Source organism: Callionymus lyra, chromosome 18, assembly GCF_982586985.1.
Source record: "Callionymus lyra chromosome 18, fCalLyr1.hap1.1, whole genome shotgun sequence".
NCBI lineage: Eukaryota > Metazoa > Chordata > Actinopteri > Syngnathiformes > Callionymidae > Callionymus > Callionymus lyra.
The window spans coordinates 8,671,672-8,692,069 of record NC_141835.1 but is presented as its reverse complement, the minus strand read 5'-3'; the positions used below and the strand labels follow the sequence as shown (position 1 = coordinate 8,692,069).

At 38.2% G+C, this 20,398-nt stretch overlaps 3 protein-coding genes across 5 annotated transcripts in view; 1 reads left to right on the top strand and 2 right to left on the bottom strand.

The window, feature by feature from the left end:
- Positions 1 to 1,533, bottom strand: part of prkd3 (protein kinase D3) — a 41,513-nt gene extending 39,980 nt beyond the window's left edge. For all 3 annotated transcript variants that reach the window (XM_087780498.1, XM_087780499.1, XM_087780500.1), the window contains exon 1: positions 1,240 to 1,533. In XM_087780498.1, coding sequence (XP_087636624.1) covers positions 1,240 to 1,533 — 294 coding nt within the window. The remainder of the gene's footprint in view (positions 1 to 1,239) is intronic.
- A 3,024-nt stretch (positions 1,534 to 4,557) lies between these two features.
- Positions 4,558 to 13,197, bottom strand: mocs3 (molybdenum cofactor synthesis 3). Its single transcript, XM_087780502.1, has 13 exons — positions 12,703 to 13,197; positions 12,400 to 12,532; positions 12,250 to 12,342; positions 9,419 to 9,539; positions 8,990 to 9,064; positions 8,795 to 8,912; positions 8,630 to 8,738; positions 8,494 to 8,556; positions 7,284 to 7,447; positions 6,176 to 6,223; positions 5,770 to 5,866; positions 5,021 to 5,128; positions 4,558 to 4,709 (listed from the first exon to the last, which is right to left on the bottom strand). The coding sequence occupies exons 1-13, from the start codon at positions 12,793 to 12,795 to the stop codon at positions 4,558 to 4,560; spliced, it is 1,374 nt and encodes a 457-aa protein (XP_087636628.1). The 5' UTR covers positions 12,796 to 13,197.
- Positions 13,198 to 13,277: 80 nt separating this feature from the next.
- qpct (glutaminyl-peptide cyclotransferase) lies at positions 13,278 to 18,571 on the top strand. Its single transcript, XM_087780501.1, has 7 exons — positions 13,278 to 13,478; positions 15,904 to 16,050; positions 16,128 to 16,409; positions 17,680 to 17,847; positions 17,910 to 18,009; positions 18,084 to 18,200; positions 18,263 to 18,571. Exons 1-7 carry the CDS (start codon positions 13,329 to 13,331, stop codon positions 18,439 to 18,441), a joined length of 1,143 nt encoding a protein of 380 aa, XP_087636627.1. The 5' UTR covers positions 13,278 to 13,328; the 3' UTR covers positions 18,442 to 18,571.
- Positions 18,572 to 20,398: the final 1,827 nt, after the last annotated feature.

Here is a 20,398-nt window from a genome sequence, read left to right as displayed (position 1 = left end):
ACAAACACTTTGTTGAACTGTAATCCATAAAAGATGGAAGAATGATTAAACACATGAAATATGATTTGCAAGCCACACATGAAATAGAAACAATAGCAAATAACATTGTGATATATCGTCATGTCGTCCTAATCTTACACCTCTGCTCACTATCCTCTTATATATTATGATAGTTAAACCTTTTTTTTTAAATAGTGTTTTAAATAACTTCCTCAATCAAATCTCAGGTGGTTTAACGTAGTTTGCCTCAGTTCCTACTATAGCTGACACTTAAAGTCATGAGTGGAAAAAAGCAAATGTCACTTTAAGCTGACGTTTAGACATATTAAGGTTTTAAAAAAAAAATGAAAGCAGTTTCGACTTCGTCAAGAGTCATGTGGTCTGTAAATACTACAACACCAGAGACAAGTACTCGACAATACTACACATATATACTTGTTACTACAGTATCTCTATATAGGTAGATAGATAGATTGTATCGTTAACCCTGTTTTGTGATACGTATCACAAGATTCCTTCCAATACTACCCCCTTATTTTAAAGTTTAATGCATATACTAACAACATTAACATGTCTTTGCTCAAACTGCATGCAAGCATGTGACCCACGGCTCTGCCCCGAAAGGTTTTAGCTACATTCTCTTTTCTGTAAACCTGGTAAAGAACAGTTGCAGAGTTCGTGGTCTCCTCTGATCTCACTTTACCTGATAATATCTAGAGATCTGGAAACTCAGGGATACTTTTGACCTCCTGGACTATACACTGTAAGCCCCCCCATCGCCTTTTTTCAACGATAATTCAATTCATTACTGTAGCGTTTCTTTATAATATGAGTTTCTAGGAAATCCTTTTTTTTTTGTTCCACCATTAGGACGTCAGGAGATACAGTCGTGATCGCTTCCTAGCTAGAAAAAAACCTCTGAAAAATGAAATCTTCAACCTCTTAGAGGGGCATCAAACTAAATATTACATTTAAAAACTAACAACTAGTTGCTTCTTCCTCAACTTGAGCTCCAACCGTACAACTAACCCTTGTCTGTGCTAGCGTTCTAAAAGAAAATTGAAAAGAAAGTGGACTGGATGCCGGATTAATCCCAACTACAGACGTGTCCGAGAAATTAAAACCTCTGATTACTTCTTGCCTCCAGTTTTTCAAGGATGAATCACATTTTTTAGAGTCACTTTTCCTCATAACTACTCGATTATTACTACTTAGACATCTGAAGAATTGGATCCGTACCTTCTGATCCACTATGGAGCACACCAGGTCCTTGACGGCCGACAGCGACAGGTCACTGGCCTCCAGGTTGACCGTCTCCCGGGTCAGTCCGATCTGCAGCAGAAAGGAGACTCCGTGGAAGGAGCCCCTGGAGTCGGTGGGGCTGGGGGCGCTGTGGCTGCCGTTGGACAGCCGGGCGTAGAGCACCGCGGGGGGGCTCGGCGACGGAGACGGCGACGGCGGAACGGCCGCCTGGAGCGAGGGGAGCGCGTGGGCGAAGGCTCGAGGTAAGGACGGCGGTGACGAGGCAGACATTTGGGGGGATCTTCACGACCGGTGTCTTCAGAAGGGGAAGTTTGTGAGTAGATCCTTAGTCCGAGAGGGTCCTCATAGAGGGGTGGGGACGGGTGTCAGCACAGTGGCTGCACTACACGAAAATATCCAAACACTCTCTCGTCCAGACAGGTGATGAGGAAGAGTCTAAGCTGCAGGCGTCGCAGTGAAGTCACTTTGAGGAACTTCATAGCTTTGACGGGTGTTTTCTATCTCCAAGCGAGTCGGTGATGACCTCAGGAGACTGGTGGGTCGTCACTGCAAACACACACAACCACCGGTTATTTATTACGACTATTTATTATTCATCACTGACTCGTGTTTGAAGAGTGCGACTGTCAAACATTCACAACGTCTTCAGAGTCAAACATGTAGCTTTTTCGACAGCTTAAAGTTAAAATCAAGACTTCTTGAATCATATTTTTAATTAAATAAACAATAAACAAGTTTAAGAACAACATGTTAGTTATTGATGCGACTGTGATTATGGTTAAATCTCTAATTATTTTTAAATAAATAAGTACATTTTACAAGATGTTTTGAGCTTTTAAGCAAATCTTACGTAACATGTGTTCACATTTTTAACCTTTCTGAACTTTTCATACTCATGAATGTCTTTTAAGACGTTTTAAGGATCTCCAGGAACTTTACAAATATCACATTTATTTCTAATTAGAAAACTATTAATGTTCATGTTATTGAATGAAACCGTTGGCGGATTTTCTCCATCGTTTAAATGTGTCGCCATAAAGTTGTCTTGTGTGTAATGTTCAAGTCCTTCTTATTATTAACTTTTGATTTATTTTCAAAAACTATTTTTATCTTAGTTAAGTTCTTGACTAATGCTTCATTTGTTTTGACTAATAATTAACTGTTTAACGAATAAATAGGTGTATATCAAACCACAAAAAGTGGTTTACTACATTTTTTACATATACAAAAAGTACTTATTTAAATTCAAGGATTGTTAAAAGTGGTTTTATTGTACGTGGAATTATCTAAAAACAAGGATAAAAAAATGTGAAGTATGTGAAACATGACTGACATCTACTCTGTCCCTGCTGAAGAATTTTAACTTCTTGTTTTATGATGTATTAAGATGATAGAGGCAGTTTTTATTATGTAATATGTTAATTATTCTATTGGATCTTTAGTCTGGTTGTTATTCAAACTGTAAAACTTTATTGACATTATTTTTAAAGGCATATCTCGGAAGCGAGGACTCGAGGTTCGATCATCGATGACTTTTGTTCGCAAGTCTCGCACTTTCTCATCGATCAACCTAAACCTCCTCGACGATCGATCCACATCTGGGCACATCGGGGTGAACATCTGTACCCCCTCCCACTTTTCGTTGGCAGACACAGACCCCAGCGAGCCCCGAAAATCCGGCGGCACGAGCGAAAAAAACAAACAAACCGGATAAAGCGAAGTTTTAAGCAGCGAAGCTCGCGACACTTCTTCACGCCCTGTCGTCACGCACGTCTGAAAACACGTTGAATTCTCGGTGTTTAAAAACAAAACAACACGTTACCTTCGCAGGCGGCGCTCAGAACTCTTCTTTCCATCGTCACTGGACCCCAGAAACTTTCATCAAACTAAGGGTGAAAAAAGCGAAGAAGAAGAAACGAGTGGAAGTTTGGTTTCCTTGACTACGGCCGCGGCGTTTGGAACAGCGCTTGTCCTCGAGGACGCGTGTTTGCTTTTGTCTAAAGTGAATTTTTTAAGATAGTAAATTCATGCGCATCTTATTATCCTTCCAGCTGTGACGACTCCCCCTTGGTAGAGGAGAGAAAATAGCCGCGCTGCTCCCTGGGAGTTGGAGTGTCGCTCCCCTCCGCGGTCAGTTGATTTCCCACGTGAGAGCAGGAAACAGGAACTACAGCCGCTTTGAAAGCAAAACCGCCGCCGGGGGGAGAAGGAGCAAACACGCATGCGCGATCCTTTTCCGTTACTTTAGCTATTGTCAAGAGGGGAAAAAAAAACTTTATTTACAAACGTGTTCAACGCGATGGTTTGCTCTGAGATACATAAACTTATGATAATCAACTTTTTAAACTAAACACTACAAAAACAAGTTAATTATGAATAATGTTAATGTTACTCTATGATTTCTTAAATGAAATTTTCGACATATATCATTGTGTTTAACGTAGCTTTTATTTACACAGATTAACTTTCATTTAACAACAATAATAAAATATTACACTTATATTTACATTTATGTTACTATTCCAGGATTAAAAAAAAGGTGTGTAAAATAGTATTTGATCCATTGGCTTCTTTCTTTAGGTTTTTTAAAGATGATATTTGGACATATTTTAGATGAATAATAAAATAAAAACATTGGTGCCAAATCTCAGACTGATACATCTTTAGGAAAATAATAATAATTATACATGTTATTGTAGTATTTACACATGTGGAACATTCAATTTTAAATTAATTTAAAAAAGGAATAGAAATGAGCACATACAACAAAAAACAACTATATACGTTTATATATATATATATATCTATATATATATAGATATATATATATATATCTATATATATATAGATATATATATATATATATATCTATATATATAATTATTTTTAACAACAATTTTATTTAGGCACATATGTATGTATATATATATATATATATATTCCCTTTTTTTTAGGCAGGAGTAAATACATTTTATGTCAATTTTGTACATTGTGCTCACTTTATTATAGGAGAAAACCTGAAAGAAAAAATAACAAGATTAACTGATAACTTTTCAGGTGTTGATGAAGCAACTTCTGCTAGCATTAGCATGTTAAAACTAGCATAAAACTTAAAACTAATTTTTTTAAGGAAACTACTTTAGATTGGCATCTTCAGTCCCAGATAGAAACACCTCTGTAAACTTAAAACTATCCAAAAGGATAATAAAAGTTTTGTTTCCTTAAACCACAAGTTTTCCACAAAAGAATCAGACAAAAAAAAAAATACAAATACATTTTTATTATGCAAACACTTCAGTACTGAGGGAATGTCGGGTCTATCTTCTGCGACCAGGCCGCGAGACCTCCGCTGATGTCCTTCACACCGTCCACTTCTGATCCCATCATCTCCTCCAGAGCCTTCACCGCCTTCTGGGAGTCGTTGCCCATCTTGCAGATCACGTACACTTCGGGAGTGACGTGAGAAGGAGAATAAAAAACATGAGACGAGCCCGACTCTCATTATCAGAGGCTCTAAATTTAGCTGATGAGGCACAAAACAAGCCCCAGAAATAGCAGTTTTTTCATATGAATTTCTTTCTCACGCCAGCTGGTCAGGTTGCACACGATTGTCTTGGAAAAGCGTTACCTAGCAACCCAAATACGACCTGTAAAACCAGCCGGCGGCAAAGAGTTGACGCGCCGTGTCATGAATATGCGGGTCGGCTTTTCGTTCCGAGCCGTGAGTACGAGCTGAGGTGGTGTTTTGACTTCGTACCTTTAGGCCGGTCGTCACCTGCCATCTGCTCCTTCACCCGCCTGATCTGCTCCCGGAGTAACTGGATAGGATCGCTCTTCCTCTCTTCCAGACTTGATAGTGGGATGTCTGGGGAGATCTTAAGGAACTATAGACAACATTTTTTTTAACTGTCGTGGTGGGGTGAAAGGTGGCTCAGGTACTTGTCGGAAAACACTGCCATCAAGTGGTGGGAGGCCTTCACCTTGGCCAGTCACAATTAATTTAAAGAAATCCAGGGGCCACATACTAGATTCTTCTGTTTGACACGATAGAGACATAAGTCACTACACGTAATGGGGTCCCAGCAGAGGTCATGGTGCCCGCCATGTTGTCTCCACTAGATTATTTCAGCCTCTGAATGAACATCATGTTCTCTCGCTGACGGGATCATCTCACTCCAGCGATCACGACTTTATGGCTTCAAAATATGCTCTAGAAACTCATGTTTTGAAGAAATGCACCTTGAATTATCGTTACAAAAAAAGAGGGAGGTTACGACCTACAGTCCAGGAGGTCAATTTTTGGAATCTTGGCTAAGATCAAATTTGGATCAGAGCCTCGGGTCACATGCTTGCCTGCAGTTCATGTTCATTATACACATATCGATAATAACTATCTACAATTTAAAACTATTGAAAAATCTATAGAAAACTTGAAGGATTGATCACTAATGAGTAAACAATGATCTCCCAACTATTAATTCTGAATTTCATAATTTCAAAGGATACTTAACGAGCTGGGCAAGCGGCATATATCCACCTCCACCAGGGGGCGCACATCCAACAAGACGTGTGGCTCCTCTTGGTCCAGTATGGATTTGTATTCCTGGAATTATAAAAACACACAAAAATAACCACACACTTCTCATGCAAAGTGGCGTGTGTGTGAAGCACGGAAATTAAAGTTTTTCTGAACACAATTAATCGCGGCGGCCATCTTGCTCGCTAATGACTCAGCGATTCTAAAAAAAAAAAGCCGATTCTGTCGTGAGTATAAACATCTTAGCCGCTAGAAACATGTTATTCTTTCCCACACAAAAGTTCCATGATTTCCTGTACGAGCCTGTAATCTGCTGATGAATACTTGGAAACTTGGACTGAGAACAGCAGTGAGTGGAGAGAGAAGAGTTTCTACCTGCACTGTGATCCGCTGGTCTGTGGAGAGAAGCTGCAGCCGGCGGCACTGAGGACCAGAACATGTACATCAGGTTTAAAAACATTTAAATCCACATTTTCTTTTATCACAAAATCACATTTATTTTATTTGAAGCCATAAATCACTTTTGTATTAAAACTTTGAATATAAAGTTCCAGTGAAATAATGAGTATTACATCTGTTCTTATATCTTCATATTAAGTTCCCTAAAATTAAAATAATAATAGAGCATAATAAGTTAAAAAATCACAAGCAAATTATTAACATTTAGAAAAATTGTTAAGTTTTATCAAATAAAACAATAAATAAAAGTAGATCACTTTGAAATTGGACCCCTCTTTCTCGATTTTCACTTTTTTTATTAATCCTCGTGTTATCTCAGGGTCAAGGTGACCCAGAGGCGTGAAAACAAATGTGTCGTTCACCTTGACCCCGAGACAACAAAAGGGATACCACAAAAACATTGGATTTCAGGCCTCTGGTTCACCTTGACCCCGAGACAACACAAGGGATACCACAAACGCATTTGATTTTGGGCCTCTTGTTCACCTTGACCCTGAGACAACACATGGGATACCACAAACACATTTTATTTCGGGCCTCTGGTTCACCTTGACCCTGAGACAACACAAGGGATACCACAAACGCATTTGATTTTGGGCCTCTTGTTCACCTTGACCCCAAGACAACACATGGGATACCACAAACACATTTTATTTCGGGCCTCTGGTTCACCTTGACCCTGAGACAACACAAGGGATACCACAAACGCATTTGATTTTGGGCCTCTTGTTCACCTTGACCCCAAGACAACACATGGGATACCACAAACACATTTTATTTCGGGCCTCTGGTTCACCTTGACCCTGAGACAACACAAGGAATACCACAAACGCATTTGATTTTGGGCCTCTTGTTCACCTTGACCCCAAAACAACACAAGAGATACCCCAAACACATTTGTTTTTGGGCCTCTGGGTCACCTTGACCCAGAGACAACACAAAGGATACACATACACATTTGTTTCAGTTTCAGTTTCGCCTCTTTATTAGTAAAAGAGTATTAGTCGACACTAGAGAGTCGTACCTTATCCGTGGCTCCGGTGCCGCAGAACACCTCGTAGTCCACGAGCCGGGTCACACTGGGGGTCTCTCCGCACACGGCGCACCCGCTCTGCCGGGGCCGCAGCTTGATGGACCTGAACCGGGCGTCCTGGGCGTCGAACATCAAAAGCTGCTGGACACAGGAAGCTGACACGTCTGGTCAAGCAAAACACTCGCGTGTGAAAAGTGACACCAGTGTGAGGTCATCTGTGGGGGGGGGGGGGGGGGGGTTGTGTCAACGTTTGGAGGAACATCTCAACCCATCGCACTGGAGAGAACCTGGTTACTATTTACCTTGTTAATCACACTGACGATCATTTCTTTATATATATATATAAATAATCCTTATTAGTGTTTTATGTTCAATATAAACTCCAGTTATACACATTTTTCTGCCCAAAAATATAGTCAAACATTTATTTTAAATAAAATTGTATTTTATTTTGAAAATATTCTGGTAAATATTTTGGTTCACTGGCAAATATAACAAATAACTAAGAAAAAAAAATATATATATATTTAAAAAATAATTATGGTATATTTTCCTAGATATTCTGTTTTTTGTTGCACATTTACAATTTCCTCAAATAATGCATTTCTTTTTACATATGTGTGCGTAATAAATTGTAGAAAACAAATTTAATACGTATTTCCTTCAAACATTATGTAAAGAAAATTCTAAAATATTAGTGAAGGAGTTTAGGAACCGCTTTCTAATCCTGCTGGAATCATTTTGATTTCTAATACAGTACATCCAACTCAAAGTAAAATAAATTTTAATTTTATATATATATATATATATATATATATATATATATATAAAATATGTGATGTCATAATATTAAGTTAATTAATTAATTTTGAATGAAGTATATTTAATTTTTTATTATTACTACTTATTACTGCAGGTTTTTCATGGACAGCTTAATGACTGTCACTTTGAATTATTTAAAATAAAAAGGAATTGATGTCAGTTTCACTCTGATTGTGAAATACTTTCATGTTTCTGTTCAAAGATGTGATGAAATTTAGCTGCAAAACTGTCGAAGTTCCACCTCTTTTCTTCATTTTCCCTTCAGAGAACTGGAGTCTACCTGCTTCAGAGATGTGGAGGGACACCCTGGAAAGGATCGCTCCTTCATCACCACTTTCTGAACCCACCACAGAAGAGGACGAGGATCCTCAAAAGATACAGACTTTTCCCGACGCGATCTTCAGGACCTCCAGAGCCTGCAGGCAGCCCATGATCCCAGGAACTAGAAGAAGAAGAAGAAGAAGAAGAAGAAGATCAGTGGCTCGCAGACGACGAGTCGAGAAGCGAAAACCTACCGACTCCCAACACGCCTCCGTCCGAACAGTTGGTCACGGTCTCGGGCGGCGGGGGGACGGGGAACAGACACCTGTAGCACGGACCTCCACGGTAGTTGTAGACGGTGAGCTGCAGACACACCAGGAGTCAAGCGGAGAAGAAGAACATGGAGGAGGAACATCTACCTGTCCTTCCATCCTGAGGGCGCTGGCCGACACCAGAGGCTTCCCGCTGAGCACGCAGGCGTCGTTGACCAGGTACCTCGTGGGAGCGTTGTCGGAGCAGTCGGCCACGATGTCGTACATGGAGGGCGCGGGGTCAAGGTCGCGGGTCAGAAACTGCTCTCGGATTTAAAAAAGCCGGGACGTCGGAAAGGATACTGTCGGACCAGGTCCAGAGCGTTCTCCGGAGACAGCTGCAGGTGGTAAGGAACGCAGTTCACTCCCGAGTTCAGCCTGAGACACAAACACGGAATCATGACTCGGCACTTTTGTTCATCTTAAAGTCCTCATTAATCGCTGAGAAAACCACGTTAGAAGGAGTAATTATCTTATGTAAGGAGCACAGTTGTTTATCAGGGAAATGACGCCCCCTTGTGGTCTTTTAAAATAGCAACGGACAGAGCAGCCATTGAGAAATGAGCTGAAAAATATGTTTATATTTGTAGACAAAATAAACAACTGCATTTAACTCGTGGCCAGACATCGTGTCCATGACTCGGCTCTTACGGAACATCGGCTCATAATGACGGCAATTATTTATGTTTTTTTGTAAACATCTGAGCGCTAATGTTGGCGAGCAAACAGAACCTTTTGACAGAGCCGGCGGCGGAGAGAGCCTTGGCCTGGCCCCGGGTCTCCTCCCCGTGCAGGACCTGACGGTGGAGGTTACTGAGTTCCACCTCGTCGTAGTCCAGCAGACCCAGACGTCCTGGAAAACATACGTTTATGAGCGAACAGATCAGTTTCCTGTTGCTGGATGAAAATATTACTCAGTAAAAGTTTTATTCAAATATAAATTAAGATATTCTTGATTTTAAATATTCAAACCAAAACGTAAAGAAGGTTTGTTGTTGACTTGTTTACGTCTAATAAGTACTTTATTCTACAAGTTTATTGTTGACTTGTTTTAGTCTAATAAATACTTTATTCTACAAGTTTATTGTTTACTTGTTTTAGTCTAATATGTACTTTATTCTACAAGTTTATAGCTGACTTGTTTTAGTCTAAAAAGTACTTTATTCTACAAGTTTATTGTTGACTTGTTTTAGTCTAATAAAGTACTTAATTCCAAAAGTTTATTGTTGACTTGTTTTAGTCTAATAAAGTAATTTATTCCACAAGTTTATTGTTGACTTGTTTTAGTCTAATAAAGTAATTTATTCCACAAGTTTATTGTTGACTTGTTTTAGTCTAAAACGTACTTTATTCTACAAGTTTATTGTTTACTTGTTTTAGTCTAATATGTACTTTATTCTACAAGTTTACTGTTGACTTGTTTTAGTCTAATAAGTACTTTATTCTACAAGTTTACTGTTGACTTGTTTTAGTCTAATAAGTACTTTATTCTACAAGTTTACTGTTGACTTGTTTTAGTCTAATATGTACTTTATTCTACAAGTTTACTGTTGACTTGTTTTAGTCTAATAAGTGCTTTATTCTACAAGTTTACTGTTGACTTGTTTTAGACTAATAAGTGCTTTATTCTACAAGTTTACTGTTGACTTGTTTTAGACTAATAAGTGCTTTATTCTACAAGTTTACTGTTGACTTGTTTTAGACTAATAAGTGCTTTATTCTACAAGTTTACTGTTGACTTGTTTTAGACGAATAAGTGCTTTATTCTACAAGTTTACTGTTGACTTGTTTTAGACTAATAAGTGCTTTATTCTACAAGTTTACTGTTGACTTGTTTTAGTCTAATAAGTGCTTTATTCTACAAGTTTACTGTTGACTTGTTTTAGACTAATAAGTGCTTTATTCTACAAGTTTACTGTTGACTTGTTTTAGACTAATAAGTACTTTATTCTACAAGTTTATTGTTGACTTGTTTTAGACTAATAAGTGCTTTATTCTACAAGTTTACTGTTGACTTGTTTTAGACTAATAAGTGCTTTATTCTACAAGTTTACTGTTGACTTGTTTTAGACTAATAAGTGCTTTATTCTACAAGTTTACTGTTGACTTGTTTTAGACGAATAAGTACTTTATTCTACAAGTTTACTGTTGACTTGTTTTAGACTAATAAGTACTTTATTCTACAAGTTTACTGTTGACTTGTTTTAGTCTAATAAGTGCTTTATTCTACAAGTTTACTGTTGACTTGTTTTAGACTAATAAGTGCTTTATTCTACAAGTTTACTGTTGACTTGTTTTAGACTAATAAGTACTTTATTCTACAAGTTTATTGTTGACTTGTTTTAGACTAATAAGTGCTTTATTCTACAAGTTTACTGTTGACTTGTTTTAGACTAATAAGTGCTTTATTCTACAAGTTTACTGTTGACTTGTTTTAGACTAATAAGTACTTTATTCTACAAGTTTACTGTTGACTTGTTTTAGACTAATAAGTGCTTTATTCTACAAGTTTACTGTTGACTTGTTTTAGACTAATAAGTACTTTATCCTCCAAGTTTATTGTTGACTTTATTTTAGACTAATAAGTACTTTATTCTACAAGTTTATTGTTTACTTGTTTTAGTCTAAAAAGTACTTTATTCTACAAGTTTATTGTTGACTTGTTTTAGTCTAATAAGTACTTTATCCTCCAAGTTTATTGTTGACTTTATTTTAGACTAATAAGTACTTTATTCTACAAGTTTATTGTTTACTTGTTTTAGTTTAATAAGTATTTTATTCTACAAGTTTATTGTTGACTTGTATAAGTCTAATAAGTACTTTATTCTACAAGTTTATTGTTGACTTGTTTTAGTCTAAAAAGTACTTTATTCTACAAGTTTATTGTTGACTTGTTTTAGTCTAATAAGTACTTTATTCTACAAGTTTATTGTTAACTTGCTTCAGTCCTATAAGCACTTTATTCTACAAGTTTATTGTTGACTTGTTTTAGTCTGATTAGTACTTTATTCTACAAGTTTATTGTTGACTTGTTTTAGTCTAATAAGTACTTTATCTTCCAAGTTTATTGTTGACTTGTTTTAGTCTAATAAGTGCTTTATTCTACTAGTTTATTGTTTACTTGTTTTAGTCTAATAAGTACTTTATTCTACATTTTTATTGTTGACTTGTTTTAGTCTAATAAGCACTTTATTCTACATGTTTATTGTTGACTTTTTTAAGTCTAAGAAGTACTTTATTCTACAAGTTTATTGTTGACTTGTTTTAGTCTAATGAGTACTTTATTCCACAAGTTTATTGCTGACTTGTTTTAGACTAATAAGTACTTTATTCTCCAAGTTTATCCTTGATCTCGTCCAGACCAGTCGTTCTTATTGTAACTTTGAAACTGCTAATACTCTGTAAATATTTGATAGTTGTTTCTAAGCGAGTTATTCCATCTGAAATTATCATTATATGATATAAAAATAAAGTGTGAAATGCTTATAACTCCAAGAGAAAACTGCTGCTTCTCACACTGCAGTAAACAATGACTTAACAAAAGTTTTTAACGGTGTATTTACCTATACCAGCTGCTGCCAGATACTGCGCCAGGGGACAGCCCAGACCTCCACAGCCCACCACCAGCACCGAGGTCTTGGATAGTCTCAGCTGACCTGACAGACAGAACCCACCTGGTCAGGATGAACAAACTGGAGATCGGTCATGTGTACCTTCCACTCCCAGCTGCGGCAGAAGAAGTTGTCGGCTGTAGCGCATGATATCTTCATTGCTGAGAGAAGCTTTGACCTCTAGCGGGGTCAGCGGGGTCACTGTGTCCTGCAGCTCCAGCTCCTGCTTGTCACCCTGAGAACATGCATGGATGAGATGTTAATGCTCGTCCTGATGTTACTTTTTTATACGGAAAATTAACTTAATCTGGCACATTTTTAAGCGTCAAAAATAATTATAATGATAATAATCTTTCTATTTAAAAAAAATCCACGTTTAGATTCGAAACTTTTATTTAAACTTACATTTTCCAGTGAATCCAGTTTAGCCTTCAAAATAGCGATCTCTTTATCCCGTTCTACGAGCTGTGCCTTTAGTAACAAAAGCTCTTCTGCCATTCCGCCTTTTGGATTATATAAATAAAAAAAGGGTTTAAGCTTTTTTTATGTCGCCGGTGTTTGTTTTTGTTGTCACATGCCGCGCACCTCATTCACTTCCGCGTTTCCTCACGTGGTCATGCATCCACGTGATACCTGACGTCACAAAAAAAATAATTCACAATTCACCGTTCGTTTTACATTTTTTTATTTTTATAAAGTTTATCTGTAGTGTATGTTTAACCCACACATAATAATTTGTGTTTTTATTTACATTAAAAAAAAAAGTTTTAAGTAAATAACGGATTTTTCTCAATAGTTTACCGTTAACGACGCGAAGTAATGTGTGAATGTTTTGATAGTAATTCAATCAAGTCTGGGTTGTTGATACTTTTTAAACTCGCTAGACACTGTGTCTCCTGCCCGTGAGCGGTCACACACACACACACACACACACACAGAACACGCGCATGTGTGTGTGTGTGCGTGTGTGTGTGTGTGTGTGTGTGTGTGTGTGGTGCGCTCCGGCTCCGGTCCTCCCTCCTGCCTTTCACATGATCTGTAGCTTTGGCAGAAGAGAAGCGAGAACGCGGACAACAACGACCGCCATGGCTGGTCCTCGCTCCTTCATGACGCGGATCCTTCTGACCATCCTCGTCACGTGCGTCCAGAGCAGCGATGGAATTCCCTGGACACAAGAAAAGGTAGAACGAAATCCACAAGAAACACCCATTGAGTTGATAATTCAATTTTTTTAGTTAACCTCAAACGATATTGCTTTTCAAACAGATTCAATTGACATGTCATTGTTGTGCAACACCTCTCAGGGTTCATCTTCTCCTCTTTGTCTAGTTGCTATGGCAGCACGGTCATCGTCATTGATCCTCCAATTGCTGTTCTTGGTATTTATAGATTTAAGTGAACCCCGAGTGGTCACTTAAAACATGTTTGTCACCCTCAGTGTGTACCTGTGTTATTACGACGTGCGTCACGGTGTAATTGTGGCTCCAAATCTAGTCGACAAGTTTCGCAATTTACTGCTCGGAACATGTTTATTTCCATCGTTGTGAAACTACACGTTGACTAATTTCCTCCGAGTGATTTGTACACGTCCTTCAGTCTTGCTGGTGCGACTGTTTTCACCAGAACTGGTCACTCTAGGTGTGACGGTGACCCTCGGAGCAGACGACCATTCAGGTTGACATCACAGTAACAAGTCACGATGGATATTTCACACACAGCCTCTAGAAACGATGGACTGGTTTAAAGGTCTTCTGACTATGAGGCCATCTTTTGTCCATACTGTTCAAGAAAAAACTGTATAAACACTGAGATGTTTCTTTAAAAAAAATAGTAGTAGTACAGGCCTGTATGTGGCCTCCTCTCATAAATATAAAGGAATACGTTTGGCGCGTTAAATTTTAAAAAGACACGGAAATGAAAACCACATCCTGAGATGTTGGACCGACGACGATGTTGTTTTATGTCAAAACGTGAATTGAATTAAGCAGCGTCTTGTATTTATGAACCAATATAGTCTAATCTTTGACTTCATATCTCATCAGGTATTTGTGTTTCCAAGCAACTGTGTCCATTATAGCCTGAGACAACACATTCCTCTGTATCCCACTAGTTTTTCTGAAGTTGCAGTTTCATAACCAGATAGATGTACTTTAATGTACTGTCTAAAGAAATCTGATTTTTATGTTTTCTCCATCAAGGATGATGAAAGTCTCATGTATTCAGGCTCAAAAAGTTGAGAGATTTATGAGTCAAGTGGACAATATGGATGAACCTAAGAAACTGGAACAAACACACTTGGGTTTCCATGAAGTACCAATACTTGTTTTTATGTATTTCATATTCTTACTCTTCATATTTCCATAATATACTGTATTTCTGTTCAAATCATTAAAAAATATATGTATATTTATAAAAGTTCCTAGTTATGCGGATGATCTTAGATCGTGGAAATGACAAAAACGCTATGTTTGGTTTGCAAAACATTGTGCAGATTAGCATCATGCTAACTAGGGGTGTGTATTGGCAAGAATCTGGCGACACTTTATGTACCAAGGCGCATCGGTGCAACACATTGTAATACTGTAGTAACAAGGATATATGTGTAGTATTGTCAATGACTTCACTCTGGTGTTGCAGAATTTACAGACCACATGACTCTTGATGAAGTCGTAACTGCTTTCATTTGTTTTCAAACCAAAATATTTCCAAACATCAGCTGCTGGAGTCGTCTGTATCCTCTCGTCCTCAGTTATCAGTAATCTTGCTGCATATCATTGTTCCTTTGGCTGCAAAGGATGTAATGACTGCTGCCATCTAGCGTCTGGAAGTGTAATTGCAACACAAAAATGAAAAAATGCTGCGAATACATTAATTGTAAATAAAAAGATGTATAATCTTTTTAATTGTACACAGACTTTATTGAAATATAAACCATGGAATAACTACGGTAACACATAAAATATGATTTGCAAGCGAAAAAAAAAAGAAGCTTTTTTAAATAGATATATATATGTTTTTTTAATAAATCGATATACTGCTGTTGAATATTGATACAGTATCATGGAAAAGATTATAGGGATGTATTGACATATTGATATCCCTATTAAAATATTCTATCAGTAGAATTTTTGCGTCTTGAAGCCTTGGTACTGCAATAGTCCAGGAAGATTCCTTGTTGTTAAATGGTGGGATAGGTGATCCTTAAAATGTTGTGATTCAGCTCTATTATCGACTCAATATTCAAGTATTATTAAAGTAAAGTAAAGTAAAGAGGGGAAAAAAACTCGAAAGCTAAAGTTAATTTTCAGAGGATGGTTTAGCTCTAAACACTGACTTCTGACCCTCTTAGCACTCGACTATATCCTGGGTTATTGATGACCATCAGCTCTTCGTCTCCATGGCGACGGTGGGACACTATTGGTTGGACTTTGAAACGTTCAATGAATTGAGGGGAGACCCCCGGGACGCTTTAAGCACTCTGATTTACTCCCACATGTTTCTTTATTACTCAAATAATCTACTTATTATATTTGAAATATATATATATTTCAATATTCAATAGTATTTGATTGACATTTGAGTTCGACCCGTCTTGTGTGGTCTCAGCTGCAGCATCAGTCCATCACGCTCACGCCGGCTGAGACCCGGACGGCGCTGACTCACACCAGCGTGCAGCAGATGTGGCTGCGGGATCTAAGGCCTCTGCTGGTAACCAGGTATCCAGGATCCACCGGCAGCTCGGCGGTGCAGGCGGTGAGTTCAAGACCCATAATCAATAGATTCAAGAGATGCGGCTCTTCTGGAACCTTCTGTTCTTCCCGGCCCACCAGCACATCAAGTCCACCCTCAGCTCCCTCGGCGCCGGCTGGGAGGTCGCCGAGGACCGGTTCAGGTCCAACACCCCGTACGGCCCGCTGCCCTTCACCAACCTGGTGGCCACGCTGGACCCGGCGGCCCGGCGCCGCCTGGTGCTGGCGTGCCACTACGACTCCAAGTTCTACTCCCCGCAGTGGCACGGCCGGGAGTTCCAGGGCGCCACCGACTCGGCCGCCCCCTGCGCCATGATGCTGGAGCTGGCCCGGGCGCTGGACCAGGAGCTCAAGGCTCAGAAGGTAAAAGGGTCAGTGTGTTCGAACCTCATCGACGTGTTTCGTGAGGCGCTTCAAAGAACCCGGTGAATCATTCGCAGACCAGTCGATTTCAAACAAACTTATCAGAGAATCAATAGTTTAGTTCCGTTAGGTTAGTGATGTGGAATAACTTTGTTCATTCTATGGTCAGTTAATGTGTTGATGAAGCTCGTGAAACACCTGAAGAAGATCGTGATACAGTGTCGACAGATGACACTTGAAAATGAGGCCGGATTTCATTCTTTAGTTCTTATTTTTATATCTTAAATAAAACCTTTTAAAATCTAATTATTTTTCAGAATTTTAATTTAATGCTGATCCAGTTTTATTTTTTATATAGACTTAGATTGTGTTTTCATTTTCATACCTTCTCATACAAATTAAATTAATTAAATTAAATTATTCAACTACATTTAGTACCAGGATGTATTTATTTAATCACTGGAATTTTTGTTTTTTAATTCTATTTTTTTTTGCCATCATATCAAATTTGAATCGTTTTTTAGTTACAATCATTAAGAGGGTTAATAAAAAAACATAGGTTATGCTCTTGTTACATTTTTTCAGGTCGTTTTAAATTATATTTTATTGTATTTATAAATACTTCCAACTATTTAGCCTTTTCAAAATTACTTTTTATCAAGAGACCTCATCAACCATCACTACTAAATGGATGTGTGTGAAAAATAATATATATAAAAAAGGAAAAGTGTTTTATTTTATTATTATTTATAATAATTATATATTTTTAAATATATATATATATATATATATATATATATATATATATATATACTTTCAGAAAAAATAGCAGAAATTTAAAATAAAATTTAAACAAATATTTCCAGTAATAAAAATGTTAAGAGAAGTAAAGATTTGAGGAAAAAACTTAATTCAATGTAATTAGTATTTTAACTTTAACTGTTTTTTAAATTTATTTTTATTTGTAGACATAAAAGTAAGTACAGAGAAAAGGTGATGAAATATAAGATGGGAATTATAATTATGAAAAATAAACCTTTATTTAAGTATCAGACATTTATATGAGATATAAAGATATGAATATATAAGAAAAAAATACGGTTTTAATAACAGACAAAAAAAATACTGCCTCAACATTCTTGTCGCGATGCTGTGTGGAAGATGAATATTTCCCAGCTGTCAATCAAAAAGGTCTCAGCGGCTCTCAGTGTAGCGCTAACACTCTCCGCTAGAGGGCAGCAGATCGGCTTAAAGCGTCTCTCCTCCACAGACCTCCAACTCCGACCTGACGCTGCAGCTCATCTTCTTCGACGGGGAGGAGGCTCTGGTCCAGTGGACCTCCTCCGACTCCCTGTACGGCTCTCGGCACCTGGCCCAGAAGATGGCGACCACGCCTCACCCCCCCGGGGCCACGGACACCAACCTGCTGCACAGCATCGTGCGTTTGACGACCTTCGACTCATGAAGATGTTTTTATTAAATCTTTATCCGTCTTCCTAGGATCTGTTCGTGTTGTTGGACCTTTTAGGAGCCCCGAGCCCCAGGTTTGGAAACCAGTTCCCCAACACGCTCCAATGGTTGTCAAAGCTGCAGGATATCGGTGAAAACTCAGAAATAAAAAATGAACGAAATCCACTTTTTTTTAACTCGTTCTTTTCTTCTTGAACTTTCCAGAGAAGCGTCTTCACTCCTTGAACCAGCTCCAGAATCACCCCGAAGAAGTCGAGTACTTCTGGCCCGATCGACCCGTCGGACGCGTGGAAGACGATCACATCCCGTTCCTGAACAGAGGTTGTTTTTTTCCATGTTTTTCTTTTTTTTATATAATGACCCATCATCCTCTGCTCCCGCAGGCGTCCGCGTCCTCCACCTCATCCCGTCTCCGTTCCCCTTCGTGTGGCACACGTTCGACGACAACGAGCAGAACCTGGACGTGTCCACGGTGGACAACCTCAACAAGATCCTGCAGGTCTTCGTCCTGGAGTACCTCAAGGCCAGACCGGCCACCCCCGTCCTTCAGAACGTCCCGTGACGTAGTCTTGACTGGAAGATTGTGAAGTCTCATGTGAGCAGGTACTCTTTGACTCTTAGAAGTTGTCCAACTCATTCACCTCAAATAAAAGAAGTATTTTATGTGTGTAACTGATGAGAAGCTGCTCAAATCCAAGCCTCCGCCTGATGACTTTACTGAGGGTGACCGTCGTCAAAGCAGGAAACTGCTACGTGGAGTTTTCGGTGTCAGATTGAAAGTTTTTCCAACTCATTAAAACAAATATATTCTGATAAAGAGAAAACATTCATTTATCTAAAGCATTTCACAAAGAAATGATCGTCAAAATATATATGTATTTCTGTGTAAATTTGTAACCTTTAGTTTAACAAATCTGAGAAAAACTATTCGGCAAAAGGATTAATGAGATCCGGCGAGATTCTGGCGATGACTGAGGACGAGAGGATACAGTTATTAAGTTAATTCTCAAAATAATGTATTCTTCTATAGGTCATGCAAAAATATTCATAAAAAGCCTGAAAATTCAATAAAAAGCAACTATTGTTCAAGTTCCTTCAGTGTTTATAAAAAACAATGCAGTATTAAAAGCCATTATATTAAAGAAGTCGTGTATCCAGATAAATAAATAAATAGAGCGCAAGTCTACTACTGCAGCCGCAACAAAACAAGGTCTATAATAATCACATAAAATTACGATGTCAAGTTCAGGGTTTTGAACCTGCAACCTTCAGACCATCCAAGCCAGTGATAAATTAGAGATAAATTAAATATTGATGTTTTTTTTATTGTATTTACCGTGAATACAAGTTCAAGTTCACGCTGCACTCGCTCAAATCCTCCTGAAGGATTTGATAAAACCGGCTCAGACAGGCCAGAACCGCCCGTCCGGGTAGTTTTCTCCCCTTTAGAAGATCACGTCGAGTCAATCCACTGGTTCTAAACCTCGTCCAGTCGATCTTCTCCAGCGGCTCCGTCTGTCTCGTGGTAAACATCGTAGATCAACGTTTACACAGCGACACGTTCGGTTCATCTTTGTTTATGTTGAAACAACATCTTCCGTCGCTCGGAGAATAACTTCCTGCGCTGGAGAACTTCACTCGCTGTGTTTACGCGACTTCGTGATGTTGATCCGGAACAATAAGCAACGGAGAAGATGGACCTCCTGAGTTTGACACTTGGAAATAAACTTCGACGGATCAACAGTCAAAGAAATGGACTTTTCTCTGGATTAAACTTGATTTTGTGATTGGAATATTTACTGCATTATTGGGGAAAAGCAAACGTAAGGTTAAGTAAATCAAATTTCTAAATGTCTTACACAAAAGTTGCTCTTCCTTCATGATGTTGGACGATCGTGGTTCTTGCTATTTCTCTAAGGAACTTTATTCTTATTATCTTTAGATGTATTTTTGGAATGTCACGTGTTCCATGGAACTCTTACTGCCTTGAATTATCATTAAAATGCGAATCGTACCACAATTCTAGACATAAAAGGTCCATTTTTGAAATCACAAGAATCAAAAAAGTAGCTCAACATTAATCTTTTTATACTCTCAATATTATACATTTACTTTAATTTATTTAATACAAAAGCAATGGTGGCGTTTACTTGAAATGAATCAAATATATTTAATGTAAGAAAAAAAAAGCTACAACTTAAACTATTACTTTCTAACCTACGTTTCTTATTTACTCCGTTGTAATTTGATTGGAGTCAAAGGGCCAGATGTAGCCCACGGACCTTGCTTTGGTTAGAGTTCGGTTAAACACAAAGATTTGAAAAGTTCGCTGCCATCTCCACTTTGCACAGCAGGTGACACTAGTGAGCTATTAGGAAAGATTGTGGACAGTCGAGACTATGACTATGAGATTATGTTTTTAACGCAGATTTATTGCTTTATTTTTTAACAATAATTGTGAATGAAAATACCGCGAAAATTCAGGAGATCGAGACCCAAATTAACATCGACTTTAAGGG